Source organism: Salvelinus fontinalis, unplaced genomic scaffold, assembly GCF_029448725.1.
Source record: "Salvelinus fontinalis isolate EN_2023a unplaced genomic scaffold, ASM2944872v1 scaffold_0770, whole genome shotgun sequence".
NCBI lineage: Eukaryota > Metazoa > Chordata > Actinopteri > Salmoniformes > Salmonidae > Salvelinus > Salvelinus fontinalis.
The window spans coordinates 1-12,477 of record NW_026600979.1 but is presented as its reverse complement, the minus strand read 5'-3'; the positions used below and the strand labels follow the sequence as shown (position 1 = coordinate 12,477).

The window sequence follows — 12,477 nt, the reverse complement described above, 5'->3', positions numbered from 1 at the left end:
GGGTTAATTATCAGGTATCCTATTGAAATATTGAGTGCTTAGGTTTAGAGGGTCTACACCAGAAGTTAATGGTTATCTGTAGGAGGAAGGTATATAGTGTGTGCAATTAAGCTTGGAATGTGCTGAGTGCAGAGAAAGCGATCACATGTGGCAGGCATTGATAAGGGGAGAGAGCCATGGATTAGTGATGAAGGGGGGCAGGTCAGGTCACGTTAAGGGAGAAAGAAAAGTTTATGGCCGTATTACTTAGTTTCCTGCCTAGCAGTAAAGATGCAATGTTTGTTCAGATGTGTAGGATGAGACTCAGCCTAGGAGAAATGTTTAAATATCAGTGCTTGTGTGAACAATGTCTTTGTCTAATGCAGCTGTATTGATCCTCTGGGAAGAATAGACTTGGTTTAAGCTTTCATAGTGTCTGAGTTTTTACTCTGAGAATTAGAACCTAACACCAATTCCTATTCACTGTGTATCACTGTCTACATTCTTTTGAAAGGGTAGTCTATAGTTAAAGATTGAAATCCGCATTAGGGGAAACAGGGCCTCCTTCAGTGTGGTCATTTTGTGTTTAATTATTCTGCTGTTCTATCACGCGTGTTCAATGATGTCTGGTGGGGGGGGGCAGTTTGTTTTTGCGCTAACTTCTTTGTTGTAATATCCCAAACAGTTTCACCACTTAAGGATTCCAGCTTTAATGCTCTCGTTCTAACAAAACCTGTGTGTGTGCAGCTCTGTCCATGGTGTACCATAAGAAGTTCATGCGTGTGGTTCTGACCAACCCTCTGGCCTTCCGAGTCACAGCCAGACACTCCTGGGATGACACCAACAACCACATACTCACCCTCACCGCCTTCAGTCACCTCTGCAAGAAGGTATACCTCCAATACTCCATATCACCCTCATATCCGTCCATTAATCACGGTACTCCATTCGGTTTATTTATTTATTTTTATCTGTCGGCCCCAGCCGCGAACTCAGGCTCTGTGTGTAGTTAACCGACCCTCTCTGCCCATTCATCGCCGTTTTACCTATTGTTGTTTTAGCTGATTAGCTGTTGTTGTCTTACCCGTTGTTGTCTTAACTAGCTCTCCCAATCAACACCTGTGATTACTTTATGCCTCGCTGTATGTCTCTGTCATATGTCAATATGCCTTGTATACTGTTGTTTAGGTTAGTTATCATTGTTTTAGTTTACAATGGAGCCCCTAGTTCCACTCATTATACCTCTGACACCTCTTTTGTCCCACCTCCCACTCATGCGGTGACCTCACCCATTATAACCAGCTTATCCAGAGATACAACCTCTCTTATCATCACTCAGTGCCTGGGCTTACCTCCGCTGTACCCGCACCCCACCATACCCCTGTCTGCACATTATGCCCTGAATCTATTCTACCACGCCCAGAAATCTGCTCCTTTTATTCTTTGTCCCCAACGCTCTAGGCGACCAGTTTTGATAGCCTTTAGCCGTACCCTCATCCTACTCCTCTGTTCCTCGGGTGATGTGGAGGTAAACCCAGGCCCTGTGTGTCCCCAGGCACCCTCATTTGTTGACTTCTGTGATAGAAAAAGCCTTGGTTTCATGCATGTCAACATCAGAAGCCTCCTCCCTAAGTTTGTTTTACTCACTGCTTTAGCACACTCCTCCAACCCTGATGTCCTTGCCGTGTCTGAATCCTGGCTTAGGAAGGCCACCAACAATTCTGAAATTACCATACCCAGCTACAACATTTTCCGTCAAGATAGAACTGCCAAAGGGGGAGGAGTTGCAATCTACTGCAGAGATAGCCGGCAAAGTTCTGTCATACTTTCCAGGTCTATACCCAAACAGTTTGAACTTCTAATTTTAAAAATGAACCTCTCCAGAAATAAGTCTCTCACTGTTGCCGCCTGCTATCGACCCCCCTCCGCTCCCAGCTGTGCCCTGGACACCATTTGTGAATTGATCGCCCCCATCTAGCTTCAGAGTTCGTTCTGTTAGGTGACCTAAACTGTGATACGCTTAACACCCCGGCAGTCCTACAATCTAAGCTAGATGCCCTCAATCTCACACAACTCATCAAGGAACCCAGCAGGTAGAACCCTAAATCCGTAAACATGGGCACCCTCATAGACATTATCCTGACCAACTTGTCCTCCAAATACACCTCTGCTGTTTTCAATCAGGATCTCAGCGATCACTGCCTCATTGCCTGTATCCGCTATGGGTCTGCGGTCAAACGACCACCCCTCATCACTGTCAAACGCTTCCTAAAACACTTCTGCGAGCAGGCCTTTCTAATCGACCTGGCCCGGGTATCCTAGAAGGATATCGACCTCATCCCGTCAGTAGAGGATTCCTGGTCATTCTTTAAAAATAATTTCCTCACCATCTTAGATAAGGATGCCCCGTTCAGAAAATGCAGAACTAAGAACAGATATAGCCCTTGGTTCACTCCAGACCTGACTGCCCTTGACCACTACAGAAACATCCTGACTGCAATAGCATCGAATAGTGCCCACGATATGCAAATGTTCAGGGAAGTCAGGAACCAATACACGCAGTCAGTCAGGAAAGCAAAGGCTAGCTTTTTTCAAGCTGAAATTCACATCCTGTAGCTCTAACTCCAAAAAGTTTTGGGACACTGTAAAGTCCATGGAGAACAAGAGCACCTCCTCTCAGCTGCCCACTGCACTGAGGCTAGGTAACACGGTCACAACTGATAAATCCATGATAATCAAAAATGTCAATAAGCATTTCTCAATGGCTGGCCATGCCTTCCTCCTGGCTACTCCAACCCCGGCCAACAGCTCCGCCTCCCCCGCAGCTACTCGCCCAAGCCTCCCCAGCTTCTCCTTCACCCAAATCCAGATAGCAGATGTTCTGAAGGAGCTGCAAAACCTGGACCCGTACAAATCAGCTGGGCTAGACAATCTGGACCCTCTCTTTCTAAAACTATCCGCCGCCATTGTTGCAACCCCTATTACCAGCCTGTTCAACCTCTCTTTTGTATCGTCCGAGATCTCTAAAGAGTGGAAAGCGGCCGCGGTCATCCCCCTCTTCAAAGGGGGTGACACCTTAGACCCAAACTGTTACAGACCTATATCCATCCTGCCCTGCCTATCTAAAGTCTTCGAAAGCCAAGTTAATAAACAGATCACTGACCATTTCGAATCCACCTTCTGCGCTGTGCAATCCGGCTTCTGAGCTGGTCACGGGTGCACCTCAGCCACGTTCAAGGTACTAAACGATATCATAACTGCCATCGATAAAAGACAGTACTGTGCAGCCGTCTTCATCGACCTGGCCAAGGCTTTCGACTCTGTCATTCACCGTATTCTTATCGGCAGACTCAATAGCCTTGGTTTTTCTAATGACTACCTCACGTGGTCCACCAACTACTTTGCAGACAGAGTTCAGTGTCTCAAATCGAAGGGCATGTTGTCCGGACCTCTGGCAGTCTCTATGGGGGTACCACAGGGTTCAATTCTCGGGCCAATTCTTTTCTCTGTATATATCAATGATGTCGCTCTTGCTGCGTGCGATTCCCTGATCCACCTCTACGCAGACGACACCATTCTGTATACTTCTGGCCCTTCCTTGGACACTGTGCTAACTAACCTACAAACGAGCTTCAATGCCATACAACACTCCTTCCGTGGCCTCCAACTGCTCTTAAACGGTAGTAAAACCAAATGCATGCTTTTCAACAGTTCGCTGCCCGCACCTACCTGCCCGACTAGCATCACCACCCTGGACGGTTCCGACCTAGAATATGTGGACAACTATAAATACCTAGGTGTCTGGCTAGACTGTAAACTCTCCTTCCAGACTCATATTAAACATCTCCAATCCAAAATCAAATCTAGAATCGACTTTCTATTTCGCAACAAAGTCTCCTTCACTTATGCTGCCAAACATACCCTCGTAAAACTGACTATCCTACCGATCCTCGACTTCGGCGATGTCATCTACAAAATAGCTTCCAACACTCTACTCAGCAAACTGGATGCAGTCTATCACAGTGCCATCCGTTTTGTTACCAAATCACCTTATACCACCCACCACTGCGACCTGTATGCTCTAGCCGGCTGGCCCTCGCTACATATTCGTCGCCAGACCCACTGGCTCCAGGTCATCTATATGTCTATGCTAGGTAAAGCTCCGCCTTATCTCAGTTCACTGGTCACGATAACAACACCCAGTTAAAGACTTTTATTTCCCTCACCAACTTTAAACATCAACTATCTGAGCAGCTAACCGATCGCTGCAGCTGTACATAGTCCATCTGTAAATAGCCCACCCAATCTACCTACCTCATCCCCATACTGTTTTTATTTGATTTACTTTTCTGCTCTTTTGCACACCAGTATCTCTACTTGCACATCATCATCTGCTCATGTATCACTCCAGTGTTAATCTGCTAAATAGTAATTATTCGTTCCTATGGCCTATTTATTGCCTACCTCCTCATGCCTTTTGCACACACTGTATATAGACTTTCTTTTTTCTACTGTGTCATTGACTTGTTTATTGTGTTATTGGCTTGTTTATTGTTTACTCCATGTGTAACTCTGTGTTGTTGTCTGTGTCACACTGCTTTGATTTATCTTGGGCAAGTCGCAGTTGCAAATGAGAACTTGTTCTCAACTAGCCTACCTGGTTAAATAGAGGGGGAAATAAAAAATGTAAAAATAAATATCATCCTCGCGTTTGTCTATATAGACGAATAATAACATAAATACATTTTGTAGTTGCATACAGTATATCAGGGTATAGGTCAATTCCATTTCAATTCACTCAATTCTGGAAGTTAACTGAAATTCCAATTCCATTTTTTTCATTGAAAGAATTAGAATTTCTGTTTACTTCCTGATTTGACTGAATGAAAATGGAACACCAACCCCGCTGAACTCAGTTGTCTGAAGTCCATTGTGTTGTGTTATCTTTCCCTCTGCCCCTAGGCAACCACCATAGTGATGGTATACATCCCAGAAGCCTCTCTGTTGTGTAGGTCCTCCTCCTTCACCTTCACGCTACAGAACTCCTGCCCCGAGGGACTCCAAATCGTCTATGTCTCCCAACAGCCAATCAGTGACCACGAATGGATCCACACGGATCCAGTAGATCACATGAACAACAAGAGGCTCTTCAACCTGCCTGTGAGATAGAGATACACTGGGTTACAGGCATGCGATCAATGTTTTATTAGTTGACCTGTGTGCAGATAATGAGATGCGTGTGTGTGTGCTTCAGGTGAACTACCGGCCTCCCTCCCAACTAGGTGTTTTAATCCCGACCACAGACAATATCTATAACGCTGACCCAAGTCATCCCCACCCCAGACAGCACTTCCCCATCTCCAAGGTGAGCAGGTCACAAGGTTCACACACGCCAGCACTACCTTGTCTCCAAGCTGAGCAAGTCTTGTATGTTTGTGCAGTGTAACTTTACTAAGTGTCTATATGTGCTTCTGTGTTGTGTTTCACATTGGGTGTAAGCTGTGATACATAGTGTTTGTGGGTGACAAATTGTGTGCCTTCCTCCAGAACTCTGGTCGGTATAAGCAGTGTGCAGGGAAAAGGTCAGCAGAGGAATGTGGCTGTACAGACAGACTGAAAGTCTCTCCTCTAGCCATCAACTCTGACTGCAGACAGAGGGTACACATCTGCATCAGTGTGATCAATCATCAATGTCTTCACAAAACAATTACATATACAGTATCAGTCAAAAGTTTGGACATGTCTACTCATTCAAGTAATTTTTTTACATTGTAGAATAATAGTGAAGACGTCAAAACTATGAAATATCACATATGGAATAATGTAGTAACCAAAAAAGTGTTAAACAAATCAAAATATATTTTATATTCTTCAAAGTAGCCACCATTTGCCTTGATGACAGCTTTGCACACTCTTGACATTCTCTCAACCAGCTTCCTGAGGTGGAATGCATTTCAAAACAGGTGTGCCTTGTTAAAAGTTAATTTGTGGAATTTCTTTCCTTAATGCATTTGAGACAATCAGTTGTGTTGTGACAAGGTAAGGGTGGTATACAGAAGATAGCCTTATTTGGTAAAATACCAAGTCCATATTATGGCAAGAACAGCTTAAATAAGCAAATTCTATATGTGTTATTTCATAGTTTTGATGTCTTCACTATTATTCTACAATGTAGAAAATAGATAAATAAAGAAAAACCCTGGAATGAGTAGGTGTGTTCAAACTTTTGACTGGTACTAGACATTAAATATTGTAACATTTATTAAAAAAAATAAAAAATAAAAACATTTATTGAATATGCTATAAACTCATATTTAGTACCATTTATTGGAATATATTAAAGTATTGTCTTAATGTAACTGTGCATTCTGCATAATACAGCATGAATGAAATCATATAAAAATTGTATATTGGTTAAAGCGTATTTTAGTCTTTCCCATGTCCTCTGTGTTGTACTGTAGGTGCTGAGGCTAACGTTTCCTGTGACTGACTTCAACATCACCTTGTTCCTGAGGAGAACCAACCACGCTGACCACCCGCTCTGCTCTCCTTACTTTGTTACTGTCACGGAGGTCAACAACCGGACCAGCTGGAAGGTCACAGGTCAGTCTCATCCCAGAAGGCTTTGCAATATAAGGATGTTTTTAAAGATGGAATCAGCATTAGGGGAAACAGCACCACTGCGGACCCCAGCACCTTTTGTTTTTGTTTTGTGGATGAAACGGAGGTGTGTAAAAAAATATATATATATATATATAATTTGCAGTACATATTCTGCTGTTCTATTGCGTGTGCAATTTTTATTGAACCTTTATCTAACTAGTCAAGTCAGTTAAGATGATGGCCTACCCCGACCAAACCCTTCCTTAACCCGCCCCATGGGACTCCCAATCATGGCCGGTTGTGATACAGCCCAGGATCGAACCCGGCTCTGTAGTGATGCTTCTGGCACTGCGATGCAGTGTCTTAGAATGCTGTGCCACTCGGTCCCCCAAATGATGTCCAAGTTGGGGAAAAAACGGTGTTTGTTGTTTGTAGTAACTTCTTTTGTTGTTGGGGCCTCTCGAGTGGGGCAGCTTTCTTAGGCACTGCGTCGCAGTGCTAGAGGCGTCACTACAGATCCGGGTTCGATCCCGCTGACACGGTCGCAAGTTGTAAGGTGTTTCCTCCGACACATTGGTGCGGCTGGCTTCTGAGTTAAGTGGGCAGGGTGTCAGGACTATAACTACCAATTGGATATCACGAAATTGGGGCGAAAAAGGGGTAAAAAGTACAAATTTAAAAATAAATTACTTTTTATTTTTATTTTTGTAAAATCCCAAACGGACGTGGCAGTTTCATCATTTAGGATTGCAACTTTAAAATCTGAAAAATACATCTTTTCTGTCATCTTTTCAACCAGAAAAAATGATTTCAACCAGAAAAGGGTGATCATAACTTCCCTTGTATAATGTTGCCTAATGGGCAGGTCTTTAGTGCACTATAGTGAAACACACATTCTCTGTTGTTAACCCGTTTTTTCCCATCCTTTGTGTTGGTAGGGACCCATGCCACCCCCACCATGGACAGGATGAGACAATATTTTGAAGACAGTCTAAAGAACAATCTCTACAACCCAGAGGGACTGCAGATCAGCTTTTATGTAAATCATCTACAGTCTCCCTGACTATATGACATGTTCATAAATTGTAAAACAGTTGAGTGTAATCTGTATACGTCTGCATAGAAATACTGTCATTTCAGTCATGCGAATTGTGCTATGAAATAGCAGTTTCCATCTGGGGTTTCATTGTGACAATGTTATAAATATAATATTTTTCCAACCTAACAACCACCACCATTATTCTCCACAGGGCTCTGAGCTTTTCCACTTCCGTATCTCTGTCATTCCTGGAGTTGTGTTGTGTGACCTGGTGGAGGAGGTACAGGTTAGGAACCCTGTAGCTTTTACACTGAAGTCAGTAACTAATAAAAAAGAGGAAGAACAAGATAACCTCTGGCCCTCACCTATTTCTCTCCTTCCTTTCTCGCTCTCCCTTTCTCTCTCTCTTTTCCTATACGGGTAGATCTACGTAGACGAGCCTCCGCTGGCGTTCCCAACCCAACACCTCGTCAACAACATGACAGCCATCATCCTGGGAGGCTTGCTGCTCGTTGGCTTCCTTCTCATATACAACGGCGTTGCCATGCCAACAAAGAGCAGCATCAAAACCCTCCTCAAGAAACACAAGCCCACCATCTCTCCAACCAGGACCCAGAACTCTACCACAACACAGGGACACGAGTAGGATTTTACAGTTTGGCATAACCTGAGATGTAAATGTTTTTATTGTTCAGATTTATCCTTTTTTCAAATGTGTGTTCTATGAAATTTGTATTTGGGAAAGATTGAAAGAAACTAGCAAAGATTAAAAGGTACAAATGAATGGAAAAACACATGCTCGGAGTGGGTTTTATTGGTTGTTGCTGTGTTTTCAAAGCAAATACAAACTGTAAAAAATGTTTTCACAAAAAGTAAACCAGGATTTGTTGCCATTAGGACTTTGTCAGATACTACTACATTATATTCTGGTAGGTTGTATCACATCATTTCTCAGGCCTGTAGGAGTAGTCGGGAAGGATCCATAAATAAAACACATCACTCATAGTTGTGAGTACGTAGTAACCCGTATTAAAGTGGAACGCTGCATAGGAGCAGCTACAGTGGCTTGCGAAAGTATTCACCCCCTTGGCATTTTTCCTATTTTGTTGCCTTACAACCTGGAATTAAAATAGATTTTTGGGGGGGTTGTATCATTTGATTTACACAACATGCCTACTACTTTGAAAATGCCAAATATTTTTTGGGGTCAAACTATTCACCCCCCAAAGTCAATACTTTGTAGAGACACCTTTTGCAGCAATTACAGATGCAAGTCTCTTGGGGTATGTGTCTATAAGCTTGGCACTTCTAGCCACTGGGATTTTTGCCCATTATTCAAGGCAAAACTGCTCCAGCTCCTTCAAGTTGGATGGGTTCCCCTGGTGTACAGCAATCTTTAAGTAATACCACATATTCTCAATTAGATTTAGGTCTGGGCTTTGACTAGGCCATTCCAAGACATTTAAATGTTTCCCTCAAACCACTCGAGTGTTGCTTTAGCAGTATGCTTAGGGTCATTGTCCTGCTGGAAAGTGAACCTCCGTCCCAGTCTCAAATCTCTGGAAGACTGAAACAGGTTTCCCTCAAGAATTTCCCTGTATTTAGCGCCATCCATCATTCCTTCAATTCTGACCAGTTTCCCAGTTCCTGCCGATGAAAAACATCCCCACAGCATGATGTAGCCACCACCATGCTTCATTGTGGGGATGGTATTCTCGGGGTGATGAGAGGTGCTGGGTTTGCGCCAGACATAGCGTTTTCCTTGATGGCCAAAAAGCTAAATTTTAGTCTCAACTGACCAGAGTACCTTCTTCCATATGTTTGGGGAGTCTCCCACATGCCTTTTGGTGAACACCAAACGTGTTTGCTTATTTTTTTCTTTAAGCAATGGTTTTTTTCTCTTCCGTTAAGCCCAGCTCTGTGGAGTGTACGCCTTAAAGTGGTCCTATGGACAGATACTCCAATCTCCGCCGTGGAGCTTTGCAGCTCCTTCTGGGTTATCTTTGGTCTCTTTGATGCCTCTCTGATTAATGCCGTCCTTGCCTGGTCTGTGAGTTTTGGTGGGCGGCCCTCTCTTGGCAGGTTTGTTGTGGTGCCATGTTCTTTCCTTTTTTAATAATGGATTTAATGTTGTTCAAAGGGATGTTCAAAGTTTCGGGTATTTTTTTATAACCCCAACCTTCTCCATAACTTTGTCCCTGACCTGTTTGGAGAGCTCCTTGGTCTTCATGGTGCTGCTTGCTTGGTGGTGCCCCTTGCTTAGTGGTGTTGCAGACTCTGGGGCCTTTCAGAACAGGTGTATGTATACTGAGATCATGTCACACTTAAATAATGTCCATCTGTGTGAAATCTAACTAATTATGTGACTTCTGAAGGTAACTGGTTGCACTAGATCTTATTTAGGGGCTTCATAGCAAAGGGGGTGAATACAAATGCACGCACCACTTTTCCTTTTTTTTTTCTTTTTTTTTTCACTTCACCAGTTTGGACTATTTTGTATATGTCCATTACATGAAATCCAAATAAAAATCTATTTAAATTGCAGGTTGAAATGCAACAAAATAGGAAAAATTCCAAGGGGGATGAATACTTTTGCAAAGCACTGTATAAGCAATAAATGGGAAAAACAAAGGGGACGTAGCAGATGTGATATTTCATTTTCAAATTGGTTACAATTAGGTTAAGGGTTAAACCAAAGACAATCTATTATATTGACAAGATAGTCGAGTGAACACTAACATTGGAAATGAGTGTCCTCAAAGATGGAAGCACTGTATTGTCTTTGATGGAAGGCAGGCCAAAGTAGTCGAGATCAGGTGGGACTATTCTAGCCAATGGGAGGGCAGATACGCGTGTGAAAAAAAGGCAAAACTCAGATGAAGTTTTATTTTTTTAAAGTTTGTGAAATGCCACGTGCTTTTATTTGAAAGTGGGTGGGGTTATATCCTTCCTGTTTGGCCCTGTCCGGGGGTATCATCGGATGGGGCCACAGTGTCTCCTGACCCCTCCTGTCTCAGCCTCCAGTATTTATGCTGCAGTAGTTTGTGTCGGGGGGTTAGGGTCAGTTGGTTATATCTGGAGTACTTCTCCTGTCTTATCCAGTGTCCTTTGTGAATTTAAGTATGTTCTCTAATTCTCTCTTTCTTTCTCTCTCTCTCTCGGAGGACCTGAGCCCTAGGACCATACGTCAGGACTACCGGGCATGATGACTCCTTGCTGTCCCCAGTCCACCTGGCCTTGCTGCTGTTCCAGTTTCAACTGTTCTGCCTGCGGTTATGGAACCCCTACCTGTCCCAGACCTGCTGTTTTCAACTTTTAATGATCGGCTATGAAAAGCCAACTGACATTTATTCCTGAATATTATTTGACCATGCTTGTCATTTATGAACATTTTTAACATCTTGACTCTCTCTAATTCTCTCCTTCTCTCTTTCTTTCTCTCTCTCTGAGGACCTGAGCCCTAGGACCATACGTCAGGACTACGGGCATGATGACTCCTTGCTGTCCCCAGTCCACCTGGCCTTGCTTATAATCTCCACCCGGCACAGCCAGAAGAGGACTGGCCCACCTCATAGCCTGGTTCCTCTCTAGGTTTCTTCCTAGGTTTTGGCCTTTCTAGGGAGTTTTTCCTAGCCACCGTGCTTCTACACCTGCATTGCTTGCTGTTTGGGGTTTTAGGCTGGGTTTCTGTACAGCACTTCGAGATATTAGCTGATGTACGAAGGGCTATATAAAATAAACTTGATTGATTGATTGATTGATCACTTACCTTTGATGATCTTCATATGGTTGCACTCAGAAGACATTCATTTACTCAATAAATGTACTTTTTGTTCGATAAAGTCTCTCTTTATATCCAAAAACCTCAGTTTTGTCCGCGCGTTTTCTTCAGTAATCCACAGGCTCAAACGCAGTCACAACAGGCAAACAAAAAATCCAAATTGTATCCGTGAAGTTCATAGAAACACGTCAAACGATGTTTATATTCAATCCTCAAGTTGTTTTTAGCCTAAATAATCTATATTATTTCAAACGGACAATAACGTTGTCAATATAAAAGGTAAACATGAAAGGCACTCTCTTGGTCGCACGCATGAAAAAGCTCTGTGACAAGGCAGGGTCCACTCATTCAGACTGCTCTTACTCCCTCATTTTTCAGAATACAAGCCTGAAACAATTTCTAAAGGCTGTTGACATCTAGTGGAAGGCATAGGAACTGCAATTTGAGTCCTAAGTCAATGGATACTGTAATGGCATTGAATAGAAAACTACAAAACCAAAATAAATCCTACTTCCTGAATGGATTCTTCTCAGGTTTGCGCAGTTCTGTTATACTCACAGACACTATTTTAACAGTTTTGGAAACTTTAGAGTGTTTTCTATCCAAATATACCAGTTATATACATATCATATCTTCTGGGCCCGAGTAGCAGGCAGTTTAATTTGGGCATGCTTTTCATCCAAAATTCCGAATGCTGCCCTCTACCCTAGAGAAGTTGTGCCAAATAAAGTAACAGGGTTGACTGTAACATGGTGGATGATTTCACCTCGAAACAGCCATTAATCCCTGGGGCGGGGGAAAGGAAGTTTGTTGTGTGCAACAGAGAGAGACAATTGAAAGTAAGCTTCACCCAAAATGTTTCATTGCTAAAACATTTCTAGCCTGTCTATCTGTGAGTAACAGGGTTGACATGTTATGTTCGACTTGCTCACTTTTCCACCACAAAACCCCAGAACATGTTCAAAAAGAGTACAACCAGCTCACCTGTTTTACACCGTAGTTTTACTATTAGATGTTACATTTTTCTTTAGATAAGGAATAGTTTCAACACATTAAAATGACAATTCAGTTCACA

At 43.0% G+C, this 12,477-nt stretch overlaps 1 protein-coding gene across 1 annotated transcript in view; it reads left to right on the top strand.

Annotated features, from left to right (window-relative positions):
• LOC129847313 (cation channel sperm-associated auxiliary subunit beta-like) overlaps positions 1–8,392 on the top strand; it is a 45,927-nt gene extending 37,535 nt beyond the window's left edge. Inside the window, exons 21-28 of the mRNA XM_055915071.1 lie at positions 727–869; positions 4,942–5,139; positions 5,234–5,344; positions 5,527–5,637; positions 6,441–6,582; positions 7,521–7,621; positions 7,833–7,907; positions 8,046–8,392. Coding sequence (XP_055771046.1) covers positions 727–869; positions 4,942–5,139; positions 5,234–5,344; positions 5,527–5,637; positions 6,441–6,582; positions 7,521–7,621; positions 7,833–7,907; positions 8,046–8,267 — 1,103 coding nt within the window. The 3' untranslated portion in view covers positions 8,268–8,392. The remainder of the gene's footprint in view (positions 1–726; positions 870–4,941; positions 5,140–5,233; positions 5,345–5,526; positions 5,638–6,440; positions 6,583–7,520; positions 7,622–7,832; positions 7,908–8,045) is intronic.
• The last annotated feature ends 4,085 nt before the right edge of the window (positions 8,393–12,477 follow it).